The 18,159-nt window shown below is 58.2% G+C and overlaps 1 protein-coding gene across 9 annotated transcripts in view; it reads left to right on the forward strand.

Annotated features, from left to right (window-relative positions):
• The window catches only part of ITGA3 (integrin subunit alpha 3), a 31,911-nt gene that overhangs the window by 3,360 nt on the left and 10,392 nt on the right, over positions 1–18,159 (forward strand). For 5 of the 9 annotated variants that reach the window (XM_087854488.1, XM_087854489.1, XM_087854490.1 and 2 more), the window contains 14 exons: positions 576–783; positions 8,261–8,388; positions 8,708–8,787; positions 10,511–10,760; positions 12,022–12,108; positions 12,487–12,694; positions 13,121–13,317; positions 14,970–15,058; positions 15,186–15,322; positions 15,478–15,564; positions 16,660–16,727; positions 16,800–16,936; positions 17,503–17,652; positions 17,750–17,847. In XM_087854488.1, the coding sequence (XP_087710614.1) occupies positions 576–783; positions 8,261–8,388; positions 8,708–8,787; positions 10,511–10,760; positions 12,022–12,108; positions 12,487–12,694; positions 13,121–13,317; positions 14,970–15,058; positions 15,186–15,322; positions 15,478–15,564; positions 16,660–16,727; positions 16,800–16,936; positions 17,503–17,652; positions 17,750–17,847 (1,924 nt within the window). The other 4 variants (XM_087854491.1, XM_045773029.2, XM_045773031.2 and 1 more) reach the window with 3 other exon arrangements.

Consider the following 18,159-nt stretch of genomic DNA (forward strand, 5'->3'; position numbering starts at 1 on the left):
CCGACAGGTGTTTGGGGGAGAGGGCGGAGCCTGATTAGGGAGGATGAGGAGGGAGGGGAGGTGCTGCCCCTTTAAGAGGCGGTGGCGGAGCCGGGACCTTTTCTCTTTCCCCGGAAGGAAAGCGGAGCCCCGGCTGGGCGCGCAAGGTGGGGAGGTGCGGAGTTGGGCGTGGGGAGGCGGGGCGCGCGCGGAGGGGACCGCTCCCTCCCGTCTTCCTTGCGGTCTACCGGTCTGCGTTCCCAGATTCGCCGCCAAGCCGGGATCGCAGGCTACCGTGCGGCCGAGGGGGCGCGGCCGGGACCAGCTCCGGGTAGGGTGGCCGGGGCGGGGGGCGGTGACTCGCCGGCCGGGAGGGCAGGAGAGTAGACCCGCGAACCTCGGAGAGGAATCTGAGAGCGCAGAGCCTGAGCGGACGTGAAACTGCCCGGGGCTGGGGGCCAGAAACTTCTCAGCGCTGCCGGGCTTAGCGACGCAGCCCGCCCTAGTGTTCTCCGGTGGCGCGGGGAGCAGGTGAACAGGTCCTCGCTCCCAGCTCCACGCCCTCACGCGCTCTCGCCCCGGCCCCCGCCCCGCAGCCATGGGCCCTGGCCCCCGCCGCGCCGCCTGCGTCCCGCGCCCGCTGCTCTGCGCGCTCGCCCTGATGGTGGCCGCCGGCGGCCGCGTCGCCTCCGCCTTCAACCTGGACACCCGATTCCTGGTGGTGAAGGAGGCCAGGAACCCGGGCAGCCTCTTCGGCTACTCGGTCGCCCTCCACCGGCAGACGGAGCGGCAGCAGCGCTACCTGTAAGTGAGGCTGGCGGGGGTGGGGGTTGGGGGGGAGAGTGTGTGTGCAGGGTGCGGATCCAGAGCCGAGTTGCAGCCTGGCTTCCAGGCCCGCGAGGCGGGCTCTAGTGAACCGGGATTAAGGGGGCGGAGACCTGGGCAGCCCTTCCCTGCCCAGGTCTGGCGGGAAGTGGAGGGATGGGGTGTGGGATGGGGTCAGCAATCACCGGCAAGTGCTGACCCCGCCGGAACCTGTCTAAACTCAGCCCCTCAGCCCTTTAAACCACCCTTGAAAGTAGAAGTGGGATCCCCATTTCCTGAGCCTCCTCCCACTCTGTCGACCGGGTACCTAATATACGAGTACTTCTTTCCAGGGCTGGGACCTGGGGAAAACTGCCAGGTAAACACCCAGTGGATCCCTCTTTCCCCCTTTCTGGGGAAGAACCTGTGGGCCTATGTGTTTAACCGCCCGGGGCCTTTACACCTCGCGTTAGTCAGCGGGCCCTGCCAGCCACACCCTCTGCAGAGCCAGGCTGGAGGGCCTGTGCTGCAGCTCGGTGCTTGGTGCTTGGCGCTTGGCGGTTGCAGGGCGAGGTAATGGGCGAGTCTGGGCCTTTGGAACTGTCCAGGAGCTCCCTCTGACCCCTTGAAGATGGGGAAGTAGAGGGAGCTGTCCCAACTCCTGCTTGGTCTCCTGCCCCCCACCCCACCCCCAGCAGGGACGCCCTCCCACCAGACATCTTCCCTGCATTCCACAGATTCATGCTGAATCTTCAACCCTGAGTGTGTTTGTTTTGGTTTGAAGAGGGAAATGGTGTTTTTCTCTTCTGTTCGCCTTCCCCGACAGCTGTAAGGAGAGGGAGGGGGAAGAGCTATCCACAGGGGAGAGGAGCGAAGGAGATTGCACCCAGCTGTTTGTGTTTCCTATCCCCCCCCCCTCCTTCCCCGCTGCCACTGACACACTCCAGCCTAGAGGGGCAAGTCTAGGTTTCAGAAGTTTCTCTGCCCTGGGCTCAGGTGCTGAGGTTGGCGGCTGCAGGGAGAAGGCGGCTGGGGGAGGGGAGGCTACCCCAGGAGGGAAGGAGTTAGGATGGGTCAGGCAGGTCCCACCTACCTCTTTGGGCTGGGGGACCTACCAGGTAATCTACCCCTACCTGGTGTCTAACTCGGCTGAGCAACAGGACGTGTCTGATACAGGGTGTACTGAAACCTCTCCCAGCTCTGGCTGGGGCCTGCAGAAACTTGAGGAAGCTTGGAATGTCTAAAGTCCAAAATCTGCCCCAGCCTTGGCCTCTGCCCTGCTGGCCCAGCCCTGCCCAGTCTACCTACCTACTTGGCCTACTAGCTTGTAGCAGAGGCTAAGGCCACCACACCCTTCCCAGCACAGCGCCAGCAACTGTGGGCTGCCCCCAGCCAGCCCTTCATCTTCGGGAGACCCTAAAAGGGAGCTCAGCACCAGTTTCTATGCTGGTGCTCTTCCTGCCCCAGCCCAGAAAAAGATTTTTAGAATTTCTTTTTTTTTTTTTTTTAAGGTTTTATTTATCTATTTGAGAGAGAGAGAGAGAGAACAAGTGAGCACGATCAGGGAGAGGGGCAGAGGGAGAAGCAGACTCCCCACTGAACAGGCAGCTGAAAGTGGAGCTCCATCCTAGGACCCTGAGATCATGACCTGAGCTGAAGGCAGACGCTTAAACGACTAAGCCACCCAGGCGCGCCCCAGATTTTTAGACTTTCAATACTTAATCTGCATGATATAAGGCAACACTGGGTAAAAAGAATATCAGGAATCCAGAGTAAATAATGAAAAGCTGGAGTAGATAATGGACTCTGTAAACCCCACCCCACCCCCCTACCCGCTATGTGACCTTGAGCAAGATATTTCCCTTCTCTGGGCCCAGTTTTCTCCAAAGAGGGGTTGGACCTGGATCTGTATCCTCCTTCCTGCCTCTGTTGGCCTAGAAGAGGCAGCTTGGCACTGGGGAGGGAGGAGAGGCGCCAGAGTCCCCCTGCCAGTTTCCAGTCTTGGATCTGTCACTAATACCTGAGTCTTAATGTGGGGGAGGGGGACACCATGCCTCCTTCATGAGGTGCCAGTGGGGCTCTGGTGAGACGCTGTGTGTAAAACGCTTTGTACGTGCCCATGTCTCTGGGGAGCAGCTTAGGGCTGTTGTGCTGAAGCCAGGCCCTTACTACCCACGGGCCTCCCCCAAGATGGCTGAGCAGAGGCTTTTCTTCCTGGGTGGCTAGAGATGGCATAAGGCCTGCTAGGAGCCCAGAAGGTTCTCAAACTAATGAACCATGGAGAGGCAGGTAGTTCTAGATAGAGTTCTGGGCCATTCTCTCGGGTATCCTGTCTTTCCCCGGAGGTGGTTCAGTATCATGGCTCATCTCCTCCTCTCACTGAATTCTGCCCCTTGGCCCTTTAGGAGGGCCAGCTGGGCCAGCTGGGCTTAGCTGCAGCCAGCTGTGTAGCCAGATGTGAACAGCTGCCTGAGTGCACAGCTCAGGGGAACCAACAAGTTAGGTCTTACGTTCTGTTAGCCTACGAGCCCTTTCGGAAAAGGGGAGAGATTTCCTGGTCCTGAACAAACTCTGAGCCTGGGGTTCACAGAAGGTCTGCAGGAGGTTTGCGGGGGGCTCCTGCAAATACACGTGAAATCCTGCGTCTGTGCGTTGTTCTGGGGGCAGGGGGAGGGGGAGAATACGGCTTTCGTCATATTCTCAAAGAAGACCTTATTCCAGAAATGGTTAAAAACCCAAGTGTGGACCCTCTTTGTTCTGGATCGGAGTTCCCTGCCCACAACATCGGAGTTCACCCCAACCCAGGCCCCAGCTTCCCAGGTGCCGGAAGGGAGGGGTGACAAGCAGGGCCGAGGACCAAGGTGCTTCGGGCTTCTGGGTGAGATGTGTGTCGAGGCCTGGGGAAGCAGAGGGACTGTTCCTCTGGGAATTGGTCCCTGCCCCCCAGGCCCCAGCACCTGCTCTGTCGTTCCCTCGGGGAATCCAGTTGTCCTGGTCTGGCCTGACGTTGTGGGCTATGGAAGATACCTCTGGGGCTCTCTCTCCCCTTTGCCCTCGTGTGGAATTGAGGGAGTCTGTGGAGCCTGGGGCAGGAGGCGGTGGCCGTGGCTCCTGGCCCATGAGGTCATAGCTGAGGTGGGTAGGAACCAGGCTTACCTGCCGCACTCTCCTGAAACATGTTTCCCTGGGCAGGGCAGGCGCCTGGCAGCCTCCAAGGCTCGTGTCAGAGGAAATGGGCAGAACAGCTGCGGCTGCAGGCAGAAGGCCTGCCCACGGGGCGCCCCGTTCCTTGGGCTCTCTCCAGTGACCAGCCCAGGCCAAGGAGTTTTGTACCGGGCAGGAGGCAGGGGAAGCCTGATCTCGTAGAAAAAGAAGTGGAAGGGGGTTGGCCGGAGCCCAAACAAAGGAGGAAGAAGATGTCTGTTGCAGCACGAGGGATGGAGGGTAGACCACACGAAGAACGCCCTGAGGGATCAGATATGGAAAAGATACTAAGGAGGCAGCCAGAGGGAGAAGAAATGGGAAAAACAGCCTTGTCTGGGGCCAAGGCCTCCTTCTCCTATCCTCTCTCATTCTCTCGCTTCCTCCAGCCTGTTGCTCTGGTTCTAGGGCTGAGTCACCAGAGGGGAGAGGGGGCTGGGTGGGCAGCGTCAGGACGATGTAGGGGGAGGACGGAGAGGGCTGCGGTTCAGCTGCCACAGGAGCAGCCTCTGGGGAGACGGCTAATTCAGGCAGCAGGGTGGGCACGGAGCTGGCATCCAGCATCTGAGAGCGGCCCCCACCCGCCCCCGGTCTCGGAGCTGGAGCGGCGCCCTGTGCCATCGGCCTCCCGGCCTGAGGTGGTGGGGAGCCCTGAGGGGTGAGGCGCGGGGCTGTGGTCTCAGGGCTGCCCCTGGTACCCTCCAGGTTAACCGAAAGCCTCCCAGGCGCCTCCCTGAGGTGAGGCCTGTAGAGTCTTACAGGCGCTGTCTCTGAGCATCACCCCATCCCAGGGCTCCCCAGGGAGCCTTCTTCTCTTCGGGAAGAGCCAACCTGGTGCCTGGAATGCTCCTGGGCCCCATTCTCCAGCCTCCTCCGAGTCTGCTGTTTTCGGCTTGGCTGTTGCATTAGCTGTGAAATCCCCCCCCCCCCAGGAAGAATGATGGAATGGGGGTGAGGAAGTGCTTTTATGGAACTTGGAGTTCAAGGGCTCCCCAGAGGCCAGGAGGGGCTGGCTGGCTGGAGCCAAAGAAGAGGCTGAGGAGCTGTTCAAAAGCGCTTGAGAGGTCATTTCATCCATCCCCCTAGCTCCCGGAGGGGCCCAGCCCAGCTCCCGGAGAGGGCAAGTCAGATCTCCTTTCTTCCGTGCCCCAAGAGCTGGGCAAAGCCTCCTGCTAGCCTCCCCTTCTGACTGCTGCCTGGAGGTTGGGCTCAGTGGTGGTCTGGGAGGGGTCAGCTTTTGGACTCACTGACCTGGACCAGACCCAAGAGCAGGCTACAGAGGTGCTCATTTGCGTGCTGTTTTACATTTCATTTGCATGCCAGGAAGGCATCTCCCACACCTGGCTGTGGCTCAAGGGAGCTGGACCTGACCCTCTACACATGCCTTCCCCCATCCAACTCCCAGTCCTCTGGCTAGAGACCCATTGGATCCCGGGCTGGGAGCCAGAGGGCCTTAAAGGGCCTCTGAGCAGGCCAAGTAGGAGCTAAAAATACTCCAGGGGGGTTGGAGGGGGGCTCCTTGTGGAATCTCTGGGGAGGGAGGGGCCTGGGATGTGGGGCTGGAATGAGGGTACCCAAGGCTAGTACAGGGTGAGGGCTGAGCGGGTGTAGATGGTAAAGGGATTTATTTCAATCCCAAATGCCGTTCATGCCCAGCTTTGCCTGCTCGGTACCCCAGGAGGCTAAGAGGAGGGGTCCCTCAGCCCACTCCCTCTGAGATGAGCAAAGCTGGGAGGTCATGGCCACCCTGCTCCCCGGCCACCTCATGTCCCCCCAGCTTGGTCAGGGCTGCAGCAGGGGGACAGCAACACTTCCACTGCATTTCACACCCTGGAAGGCAGCCTGGGCTCTCCAGGGACGCCATTCCCCCTGAGGCCTGGACCTACCCCTTCAAGTTCACCAGAGCCAACTCTCTGCCTCTACCCTCAGCCACATCTGGGCAACTGCGCCAGTGCGACTCTGCCAGTGCCCCACCCCCACCTCGGAGACTCCACCGCGCTGGAAGGACTACTAGGTCCCATCCTCGGCTCCCTCTAAACAGCTGAACCTGTCTGCTCTTTGCCCTCCGTTTCCAGACTCCCTACCCAGGTGGGGCAAAAATTCCTGGGTGCTTGGAGGAACACCTGGGGCTGAACAAAGGCCAGACCCTGATGCCGCCAGAAGTCAGACTTGAGTGCTCACGTTGGCCATGACTTCATAGTCGGAAAGCCCTTTAGAAGAATGAACCCATTTGTTCCCCTCAACAACCCTGGAGGTTGGTGGGACAGTTGCTGTCCCCATTTCACAGACGAGGCACTCACAGCTCAGAGAGGGAAAAGAAATTGCCCTCGTGCGGCAGAAGAAACCTGAGAACCAGACCCTTTGGTTCTTTTCCCACGGGCTGAGATGTCCCTTTCCCACGGGCTTTTCCTTCGCTCTCTCACCTGGCAGTCGCGCCGGGCGCAGAGGTCCACGGGTGGGCAGGCAGCGGACTCACGAGGCACCCTCTCCAGCCCAGACAGAGGGTGACTAACCGGGCCTGGCTGCCACCCTGGGGCCCTGCCAGCCTTCCTGCCCGCACCTCCTAGCCCTGCCCTGCTGGGAGAAGCTGCACCCCTGCCCCCAGGGACGCTGCCCTGCTCGAGGAGGTCGGAGCTGAGATGTGAGGCGCAGGCGGAGGTCCCGCCCCCTTCCCAGCACCCCCGGGCGGTGCATTCCTGACAGCCAGTGGGCGGAGGCACCCCAGGTCCCGGCATGCCCAGGCCCTGCCCTGCCCACTCCCTGCAGCCCTCTCTCACAGGTTCCAGGCGGGAGCCGCAGGCGGGGTCGTTGCTGTGTACCTCCAGACGCTGACGGGAAGCCCAGAGCCCGGGTTCTGAGCTGGGAGCCTCAGGGTGATAGCGTTGCTGGGGTCAGATGGAGGGGTACCCGGGAGGTACCTGCCACCCAGGAGGCTGCGTCCGCTGTCCCGGCAGAATGTCCGGAGGCTGCAGGGAGATGATGCCCGGGGAGCAAAGGGTGGTAGAACTGAGGTGCACGATATTTGGGGCACTTGTTCAATAGGCAGGTTCCGGGGGTCCACCCCCAGATTTAAGTCAGATGGTCTGTGGTAGGCTGAGGAGTTGGCCGGTTTTTAACAAATAGGCCAGGGATTTTCTGAGGCTGCTGGGCCAGGAACCATCTTATGCGACACTGCTCCCAGGCTGATCTGCCTTCCTCTCCTCTAGCCACCTGTCTGGGATGGGATGGGTGGCCAGGGCCCTAAGCACCCTTGTAGGAACTTGCAGTAGGTGTCCCCAAAGGTGGGTTCTGGGCAGGATGGGGGCGATCCCCACTCTCGGGCCCACCTGCCAAGAACTTGGCCCTGTGGCCCCATTGTCCGAAGTGTCAGGCGCCCAGGCGCCCATGCCTCGTATGCCTGTCTCACAGTAGTGGTGGTGCCGTGCGGGGTGGGGGGAGAATAGACATCACTCAGGTCGCCTAAGGGCCCTGCTGACCCCAGCTCACCCCGCTCCAGTTTCGGGGACACTCCTTGCGTCCAGTGTCATCTCCTGCTCCCATTCGTCAGTGCTAGCTAGCCCCTAGACCCGAGTCCTCATATAATTTAGAGAGGAAGGACCCAGGCCTCCAGCATCATCTCCCCCAGGCCTCCCAGAAGTTGAACCCTGTGCCAGGATTCCCCCAGTCATTCTCTCTTCTGGTCTACCTTCACCTCAGAGGCCAAAGCATCCTTTCCAAAACCCAGATCTGATCATGCCACCCCCTTGTTTAAAACTCCCTTCCTACCCTGCCCTCCTCTGTCCCCCCTCTCGCCCCCCCCCATGTTCCCAGCTCCCACTGTACAAAGGGCCGTGCGGATCCTGAGTCACCCTGCTTGCTCATGCTTCCTGGCCCTTGTGCCGGTCATACCTCTGCCTACAGTGCCCTTCCTCCCTTCCCCCTGGTGAGCCCTGGTCATCATCCTCAGACTGGATTCCCCCTTCTGTGAGCCTCCGGGACTACTCCCCACGCTGCCTCTGGGCAGGTTTTCTCCCTGCTTTCCTCTCCGGAGGCACATACTGCAGACGTCTGTTTTGTCTGTTTTCTTGCCCGCCTCTCCTGCGTTGGCCACTCCCGGAGGACCGGGGCCAGGATCCATTCATCTCCTGACCCCAGAGCCTGGCACAGAGCCTGGCACCAGGGACACAGCAGGTGCTGAGCAAACATGTTGAACAGAAAGTTGGTTGAAGCGGGCTTTGCGGAGTCTGAGCCCGGGGCCCACCAACCTCATTGCATTCCCACCCGCCCCTCCCCCCAGGCTCCTGGCTGGTGCTCCCCGGGACCTCGCCGTGCCTGATGGCTACACCAACCGGACCGGTGCTGTGTACCTGTGTCCACTCACTGCCCACAAGAACGACTGTGAGCGGATGGACATCTCAGAGAAAAGTGAGGGGAAGGCGCTGGGGATCAGCACTAGGTCAGGAGTCTGCTGGGGGGGGGGGTAGCACAGAGGGTGACCTGGAGGAGCTATCAGGCTTACCTGGGCAGTTTCCAGTCCCTTCTTGTCCAGCTGGGAGGAGGGAGCGCTAGAGGAAAGTGGGACCACATGGGATCTGTGGAACTGAGATTGATGGTGGGCTGGAGAAGGGCATAGGGAGGGTGGCCTGCAGGAGTGGAGGGCCAGGAAGACCAGCCCCTGTCCTCTGGAGGCTCTGAGCACTGGGAGGACGGGTGCCCCAGCTCATGATCCCTCCCATGCCCACAGGTGACCCTGACCATCACATTATTGAGGATATGTGGCTTGGGGTGACGGTGGCCAGTCAGGGCCCTGCAGGCAGAGTCCTGGTAAGTGGGCCCTCACTGCCAGCTCCCCCCACCCCAGCCCTCTCCATCATTTCCCAGGAGCTGGGGAGGGAAGCAGAGGGCAGGAGAGGGGTCTTCGGTGAGTGAGCTGAGACCTTGCAGATGTCCATTTCTGTGGCTGGCTGTCTCCACCGGCCTGAGTGTCCCCTCGATCCTGCACTTATGGCGTGCTGCCAGGGCCTGGCATGGCCTGGGTCCTGTCTGAATTACCCACTTCCTCTCCCCTCCACCGCCAACCCTCCCGGGGTGCTCACCCTGCGTGGGAATGAGCTGAGGGAACTGTGAGAAGGAAAGGGCAGAAAGAGCCTGGGGCAGTGAGGCCTGGGCCCGCTCCTTCCTGACAGGCTGGCCGGCGGAAGAGGCACAGCCCTGCTGACCCCAGCTCACCCGCTAGGGTTTTGGGGCCACTCCCTGCTGTCACTTGTCACTTCCTGGATGCCTTCCTCCGTGTCAGCCCCTGGGGTCTCAATTTCTGAATCCCAGATAGGCATTTCTTTTTCTTTTTTTTTCCTTTTTTAAAATTCGATGTGAAATTTACAGACAGCGAAATGTACAGATTTTAAGTTTTAATGAGGTCTGACCAATGAAACACCTGTGTAACCCACACCCATTAAAGAAATATTTACATCACTCCAGAAAGTGTGCCCCCGTCCAATCAATCACCACCCCCATACTCATCTCTGTTGCAATTTCTGTCACCTTTGAACACGGTTTTAAGCTCCGGGTTTGCATCAGTTCACTGAAACGCCATTTTAGAGTTCTGGAAGGCATGTGGTCTAGCATTCCATTTAGGGCGGTTGCCTGCTTACCCGCTCAACAGATGGTCACCGAGCACCTACTGTGTGCCCCACACCTGCTAACACTAGCAGCAGAGTGACCCAGGCCCGCTGCTGGTGGAGCTCCCAGCTGGAAGAAGACACGGAAAGCAAGCAGGCAAGGCCCAGGCCCAGGTCTGGATTTCGCCTGGCCCCTGGCTGCTTTACGAACACCCTGTTCTGATTGGTTTGTCCCACAACTGTTTGTCGAGCCCCTCCAGTGTGCGGGGAGAAGCTATGACAGAGGCGGGAGCAGCCTAGCGCTTAGGAGCTCAGACTCAGGAGCTGACAGCCTTGGTTTGAGGATTCTCTGTGTCTCTCTAGATGGGAGATCTTAGAGACTTGGTTCTCTGTGCCCTGATCTAAAATGGGGGGCAGTGGAAATTGTCCCTACTCTGCAGGGGTATTGGGAGGCATCCTGGAGTTAATATGTGAGGAGCTTAGACTTCTGTCCGGCGTATAATAAGCACTCAGTAGGTGTTAGGGGCTATTATTACTGGTGTCATTGCCATTATTATTTTAATAATGGCCCATCCATTAAGAGGGCAGAGCAGAGAAGTAAGTTCCTTCATCTGCTCTGTATCTAGCTCCTTTTGGACCCAAGAGCCCGGACCCCACACCCCCTCATCCTTTCCCCTTTTCCTTTTGCCAAAATCTGTAAGCCACGCTCAAATCCAGGACCTCCTGGCCTTCCCAAAAAGTGTTCCCAACCCTCAGAGCAGATTTCCGAATTCTGGGAAGCAGATGTGGGTCCAGGCGTCACTGTGGGAAGGCAGAAAAGCTGGGAGACCTCTTTTCAGCTCTGCTGCAGCAAAGCCAGAGGTGCCCAGGGCCCAGGAGACGGTCGGCCTCCGGTCCCCGCCGCGGGCTCAGGCTGTGTGTGTCCCCAGGTCTGCGCCCACCGCTACACCCAGGTGCTATGGTCAGGGTCGGAGGACCAGCGGCGCATGGTGGGCAAGTGCTACGTGCGGGGCAATGACCTTGAGCTGGACCCCACCGATGACTGGCAGACCTACCACAATGAGATGTGCAACAGCAACACTGACTACCTGGCGACAGGCATGTGCCAGCTGGGCACCAGCGGCGGCTTCACCCACAACACCGTGTACTTCGGCGCTCCCGGGGCCTACAACTGGCAAGGTAGGGGCTGCGGGGACGGCGGGAGGAGCGGGGAGCCCCTCTCCCAGAGGGCAGAGGAGAACTCTTTGCTCATATCACGCCTCAAGCACTTAGTATGTTAATTAATCTTACATTACGCATAGGAGGCAAGCGTCCTTGCGCCCATTTTACAGAAAACTGAGCCTCAGAGAAGCGTAGTCAGTTGCCCAAGTTGCCAACAGTAAGTTATGAAACCTGAACTGGAACGCAGGTCCGTCTGGGCATTGAAAACCTTATTTAAAAAATAAAACATGCTCCTGGTGCAACTACTAACAGGGACAGTAGGATTTGGTAACACAAAGAGTGAGAGTGCCCCTCCTCCCCCACCCCCTCCCTTGTCCTGTTTCCCCACGCAGACTACCGCGCGTCCTGGGCAGCCTCTGACTTGTTTTAGAATATATAGCTCTCTTTGAAGAACACACGCAGAATCACACTAAGCACGCTGTTCTGCTGCTTTCTCTTTCCACTTATCAATGAGCCGGGGGCATTTTTTCCTCATTGATACATAGAGGGCAATCTCTGGGGGGCTCGTGGAGGTTTTCTTTGTATCAAGAGCTGTGCTTGTAACTTTGATGGCCACGCTGCCGCTCGGGGGTCTGAGGTTCACACGCCCTCCGTCTCTGCGTCTCTCCACCACACAGGTCGTAGCCCCAGTGAGCCCTCTCTCCTTGCAGCACCCTTGTTAATTGCAGAATCAACAGGCAGAGGGAGCCCCGAATCTCTTCCTCTTGACCAACAGGTAGCCCAGGGCGTAGTCGTAGCTCCAGACTCACCGGAGGCTGAGGCCTCTGCTCAGTCCTCTGGTCCTGCCTCCCCCACCCCCGGGTCCTTTAGAACCTCGGCAGGGTGGCAGGTACCCTCCAGCAGCAGTCCCAGGGAACAGGGGACAGGTAGGTGGCCCGAGTTTGGGGGCAGGACCAGGAGATAATGGCGTGGAGTCTGGCCTCAGTGTCTAGAGTGAGGGAAATGTCATTTAGTATCCAGGAGGCTGGATGACCGGCTTCCAGCCCTGGCTCCACAGCTACTCCCTATCCCTGAGCCTTACTTTTCTCATCTGCAAAATGGGCATCATCATTCTATCTCACAGAATTATTAAAATAGAGCGGACGTGATTTGCCAACGGCAAAGTGCTCACAAATAAAAGGGGTTATTATATTCTCATTGGGTGGGGGTGGCAGGGGAACCTGGATATGGTGGTTGGAGGAAGTGGTGGTTTAAACTCCTCCTCTCCCCTTCCCCAAAGGAAACAGCTACATGATTCAGCGGAAGGACTGGGATTTATCCGAATATAGTTATAAGGACTCAGAGAACCAAGGAAACCTCTATATTGGTGAGTCGAGCTGTAGTGGCTCATGGGGTGCTGGAGGGAAGGAGGGGGCTCAGTTCCTAGCATGCTGGCCTCTCACCTTCAGTGCCTGGTGGAAGAGTGAGGCCACAGTGCAGGTGCGACTAGTGGCATTTAGTTCAACTAGCACATACTTATTCAGCATTACCTGTATGCTGGGCTTGTTCAAGCACCCAAAATGCACAGTCCTTACCTTCATGGAAGTCATAGTCCGGTGTGCAGGCAGGGCTGGAGGCTGGGCGTCCAGGGTCCACTTTCTTGCCCAACTTGAAATAGAGGAATAGAAGATATTTGGGGAGTCTGGGGGGCAGAGTGGAAGGGGACAAAGTTTACAGGGCTTTGACCACCTTCCCCCCATCCCAGGATACACAGTGCAGGTGGGCAGCGCCGTCCTGCACCCCACGAACATCACCATCGTGACAGGTGCCCCCCGGCACCGACATATGGGCGCTGTCTTCTTGCTGAGCCAGGAGGCAGGCGGAGACCTGCGGAAGAGGCAGGTGCTGGAGGGCACGCAGGTGGGCGCCTATTTTGGCAGCGCCATTGCCCTGGCAGACCTGAACAATGATGGGTGAGGATCCAGGGACTTTCTCTGGGGCCAGGAGGAACGGCGAGGGGGGCAGGCTTGCCCAAGCCAGGGCAGAGAAATGGAAGGTTGCGACTGTTCATTTGTTTGCTTGCTGTTTACAGGGATTTGCATGTTGATGTGCAATTAGCCTTGAGGAGACTCTGGGTATTTACATGTCAATTGCATGACACCCGCATCTCCTTTTGTCCTTTTATGTTCTCGTTGATGTGGGTTGTTTGGGTGTGATCTGCGCTCCCTGGCTTCTCGGTGACGTGTGTCTTCTATCAGACGGGTCATGTTGGCGTTTCCATGTCCTTCCCGTGAACCATGGCCAGAGATGCTGTTGGTATAGCCATGTGCCCTGGCACACTCGTGCCCGCTAAGCAAGGGTTATGTTGTCTCATCTCTCCCTCCTTCTGTCCCGTGCAGGTGGCAGGACCTCCTGGTGGGTGCCCCATACTACTTTGAGCGGAAGGAAGAGGTAGGGGGTGCTCTGTATGTCTTCATGAACCAGGCAGGCACCTCCTTTCCTGCCCACCCCTCCCTCCTTCTCCACGGCCCCAGTCGCTCCGCCTTTGGCTTCTCCGTGGCCAGCATTGGTGACATCAACCAGGATGGATTCCAGGGTATGAGCCAGCCCTCCTGCCCCAGCACACCCACTGACTGAGTGCCAGTTGCATACCAGGCTTGACAGGGCCCGAAGAGAGGACGGGATGGGGCCCAGGCCCAGGGAGTTCACAGCAGTAATACAGAGAGGCCATGCAGAGGGAGCCACCAGCGGCAAGCTCGGTGGGCCTTCCAGAGGAGTGGATGTATCACTGGACTGAGTGTGCACACACAATAGAGGGGGAGAGAATGGGTATCACGTGAGTGTGGGATACTTGCTCAATCTACCCAATTTTAGTGGATGTGGTGTGTTCACATCAGAGATGAATGAGGCTTGGAGAGGCAATGTGGAGATGGGGTAGATGTTTTGAAAGTCAGACGGGGGAACTGGGGCCTTACCTTTGTGTAATGGTGGAGGGGTGGGTGTCCAGAGAACGTTTTGGGGCATGGATGTGATATGATAGCTTGGTACCTTGAAAGATGGTTCTGGAGAGTGATATGGGATGGATGGGGGAGAGCAAGGCTGGGGGTGTTAAGATCAAGAATGTATCAAGAGTGGGATGCTAAGGGCTGGGACAAAGTGGGAACCCCAGATATAGAGGATGTCTAGTGCTCTGCAGGACTTGGGAATCAATCAGACCTGGGGTATCAAGGAAAGAGATGGAAGAAGGAAGAGCCTGGTTGCCATGAGAGCACCTGGCTTATCTGGAAACCACTTTTTCTGACAACCTCAATTTCCAGAACATACCTGAGAACCAACAGGAAGGCAGAGGAGTCTCTAAAGAGCCCAAAATAGATGCTAGAAAGTTCGGTTAGCAAAGCCCAAGCATTTACAGATAGGTGAGTCCTCCGGTTTCTACTCAGGACCTACTTACTTTTCCTACATACTTTTCTACCAACCGTGGTTTTCCGGTTCCCTAGGCCTTATCAGATCAAAAGCCGCAAACTAGAAAGAGTTTAGTAAAGGTTAAGGAGATAATAAAACATGTGGGCTTTATTTGTGGAAATAACGGTTAGAATTTTAAAAGTCTAAAGTCTAAGGAATTTTCACAAGAAAAGTGATGGTATGATCAAAATTCCGGCCCCCGGTGTTAGACAGACGTGGACTCAGCTATCGTCTTTCTACTCAGTAGCTGTGTGACTTCGGGTTTTCTGAGTCTGCTTCCTCACCTATAAAATGGGACAGCAGAACCTAACCCCAGCAGTCTTGTCAGGATTAAGTGAGATCGGTGCTTGAGAACTACCTGACAAAGTCACCGACGGGGAACACTTCCTTTGTGACCGTGCTGGTATATGTCATTAGAAGAACCGGGTGTCTGAAGGGGAGGCTGGTGGGGGAGATGGAAGGTACCATAGTAAGGGAAAACAAACACTAGGCCGGTGCTCAGGAGTCTTGAGTCTAGGCCTGCCTGTGACATTAACTTGCTGTGTGACTCTAGGTAAGTCCCTTGTCTCTCCTAGACCTACTTTCCCACAATATAAAAGGAGGCAACTGGGCTCACAGTGGTCCCAGTTTTAATCCTGAGCCATAGAGCTCCATTCCCTGATGTTCCGAACACTGCCTGGCAGTGTGAGCTCTGTTTCCTGCTGGACCCTGTGGCCTGGAGTGCAAGATAGGGGAGACATGGGGCTCCCAGGACTCAGGGTGACGTGTCCTGCCTCTCCTCTCCAGACGTTGCCGTGGGAGCCCCGTTCGAGGGCTCGGGCAAAGTGTACGTCTACCACAGCAGCTCCCGGGGGCTTCTGGGACGGCCGCAGCAGGTACAGGTGGACAGGGACAAAGGGGGCTTCCCCTCCTTCCCCTCACCTGCCCTCTCCCTATTCCCCCTGGGCCCCGCTCCCCAGAGCTCACCTTGAGCCTGTCCCCACTGCTCCCCTCTATCCCCAGGTAATCCACGGGGAGGAGCTGGGACTGCCCGGCTTGGCCACCTTCGGCTACTCACTGAGCGGGCGGATGGACGTGGATGAGAACTCCTACCCGGACCTGCTGGTGGGGAGCCTGTCAGACCGCATCGTGCTGCTGCGGTAAGCCAGGGCGATGGTGGGTACGACCACCTCCAGCCTTGTCTGCGTGGGGCCCCGCTCCGTCCTCCTTCGGCACCAGCTCCACGCAAGCCTGAGCCCCGGGCCTGGCCTGGCACATGCCAGGCAGGAAGCACTGATATCTGTTTTCTTTGCAGGGCACGGCCTGTCATCAACATCCTCCACAAGACCTTGGTGGCCAGGCCATCCGTGCTGGACCCTGCGCTCTGCACAGCCACCTCCTGGTGAGACTCTCGGCCCCTGTGTGTCCACGCACTCCTCCCAAACCCCTCTCCGGGCAACTCCTGATATCCCACCCTTCGAGGGTTGAATCCTGGGGTAAGCGTTGCCGCTCCTACCTAACCTCATTAAAAAGCCACTTCCTTGCAGGAGGTAATGGGCAAATTGGAGGGTTAGGAGGTCATGGCGGTTAGGAGTGGGAGCTCTGGATGGCCTTGTTCAAATCCCAGCTATGCCCACTGCAGTGGTAGGGGTGGGCTCTGGGGAGTGAGGTCCCGGAGGAGGAGAGAAGAGGGAGACGCTTAGGTGGACAGGAGAGAGAGACACCTTGAACAAATTGTTCTCTCTCCAAGTCTCAGATTCATTGCCTATAAAACAAAGTTCATAATAATAACGAATTTATGGGATTGTTGTGATAATTAAATGAGATAATGTACAAAAAGCCCTTTACATGGCACCTTCTCCACCGGAAGTGCTCAGAATATGTTAGTTGTTAAGATGGTGACAGTAATGGTGGTGATGACCCCACGGCCTTTGAGTGAATGAGGCCTGGATCAGAAGGGAAAGGGACCCAGAGCAGAAAGCAGGGGTGAGCAGGAGAAGGAGATCTGCACAGCGCGTCCTGTACAAGACCGGGCAGGGCACCAACCAACTGATGACTTTGGGCAACTCCTGCTCTGAGGGCCTCAGTTTCCCCATTGGTGACCTCTAACCCTGTTTTCTTTTTTTAAGACTTTATTTATTTTAGAGGGAGGGGAAGCAGCAGAGGGAGAGGGAGGTCTCAAGCAGACTCCCTGCTAAGTGTGAAGCCCAAAGAGGGGCTCAATCTCACGACCCTGAGCTCATGACCAGAGGCGAAACTAAGAGTCAGACACTTAACCAACTGTGCCACCCAGGCGCCCCCTAACCCTGTTTTCTATGGCTTTCATGGGAGTGGGGAGGGAAGAGGCCAAGGACACCCCAAACCAGCTCTGTGGGCTCCCCAGATTTGCCCCTGCCTTTCCTCCTAAGAGCCTGGCCCAGTACAAGGGTGAAGGCCGGGGCCTGGATAACTGGGTCCCACTGTGACCGCTTCCTCTGTGTCTCCCGCCTCCCAACAGCCTGCAGGTGGAGCTGTGCTTTGCTTACAACCAGAGTGCAGGGAACCCCAACTACAGGCGAAACATCAGTGAGTGTGGGAGTGTGGGGCAGGGAGGGGCATGCTTGCCTGGCCACTTGGTAACACCCCATCCACTTCCAGCCCTGGCCTACACATTGGAGGCCGATCGGGACCGCCGACCCCCTCGGCTTCGCTTTGCACGCAGCCAGTCAGCCGTTTTCCACGGCTTCTTCTCCATGCCTGACATGCGCTGCCAGAAGCTGGAACTGCTCCTGATGGTGAGGGAGGGGCCAGGGATGGGACATGGGCTCCAAGATCTCTGGAGGAGGTTAGCTAGAGTCCCCCCAGGTCAGGGGCATGGGACTGGAGTCTCCCCGGAGACAGAGGTGGGGGGTGGCTGGCCTGGGAGGCCATAGGTCTGCAGCGGGTACAGTGCACAGAATGTGGTAGAAGGAGATAGAGAGCCTCTGAGAAAAGTGAGGGATGTGAGACTCTTGGCTTAGTTGGTGTCTCAGGGTAAAGGGGCCCATGAGTGTGGGACCAGCTCAGCTGGACCAGCTCTAGGATATCACGGTTGAAAGAGCTCATCCTGGGGACCCCGGGAATGAAGGGAGGTTCAACAAACCCCTGACCCCCCAATATGCCCCCCACCCCATCTCTGGGGAGAAGGAGTCCCATCACCTTGCTTGTGGATCAAAGTTGTAGGAAGGGGGTCAATTTGGTGATAGGCCAGAAGGGGTTCAGCTTTACTGGTTGGAGGGGGCCTCAGCTCCTCCTTGATGGTCCAACTTGGGGAGGGGGGAGGGGAGCGCGGCGCTGGGCTCAGCTCCCCCTCCTTCCCCAGGACAACGTCCGCGACAAACTCCGTCCCATCATCATCTCTATGAACTACTCTTTACCTTTGAGGATGCCCGAGCGCCCCCGGCTGGGGCTGCGGTCCCTAGACCCCTACCCGGTGCTGAACCAGGCGCAGGTTCTGGAGAACCACACCGAGGTGGGTGGGGCCCGGGCCGGAAGGGCGGGGACCGGGAGGCCTGTGGGGCGAGAGGGCGCTGTGGGGGATGGACCCTCACGCCTCCGGCCACCCCCAGGTCCACTTCCAGAAAGAGTGCGGCCAGGACAACAAATGCGACAGCAATTTGCAGATGCGGGCGGCCTTCCTGTCGGAGCTGGGGCAGCCGCTGAGCAGGTGCGCTCTGGACCGCGCGCTGATTGGCCAAGGGAGGGGCGGGGCGGGGCTTCATGGGCTAAGAGAGGGGGTGAGGGGCGGAGCCCTGCGGGTCTGGGCGATCCGAGCGACCCTGGAAGATGGGTGCGGGGGGGGGGGGGGGGCTCGGGGAGAGGCGAGTGGAGAGCAGGGACGTTAATGGGCCGGGTGGATGCTTAGGCTGGGTTCGCTGGCCAGGAGAGGGGCTTCTCCAGAGGCTAGAGGGCCGGGCCGGGCTGTCCCGAGAAGGGACTTTCTTCACTTCGTAGACCTGAGGGGCGGGGCCTAATTGTC

This window comes from Ursus americanus, chromosome 23 (assembly GCF_024610735.1).
Source record: "Ursus americanus isolate L20-20 chromosome 23, mUrsAme1.1.p, whole genome shotgun sequence".
NCBI classification, from domain to species: domain Eukaryota; kingdom Metazoa; phylum Chordata; class Mammalia; order Carnivora; family Ursidae; genus Ursus; species Ursus americanus.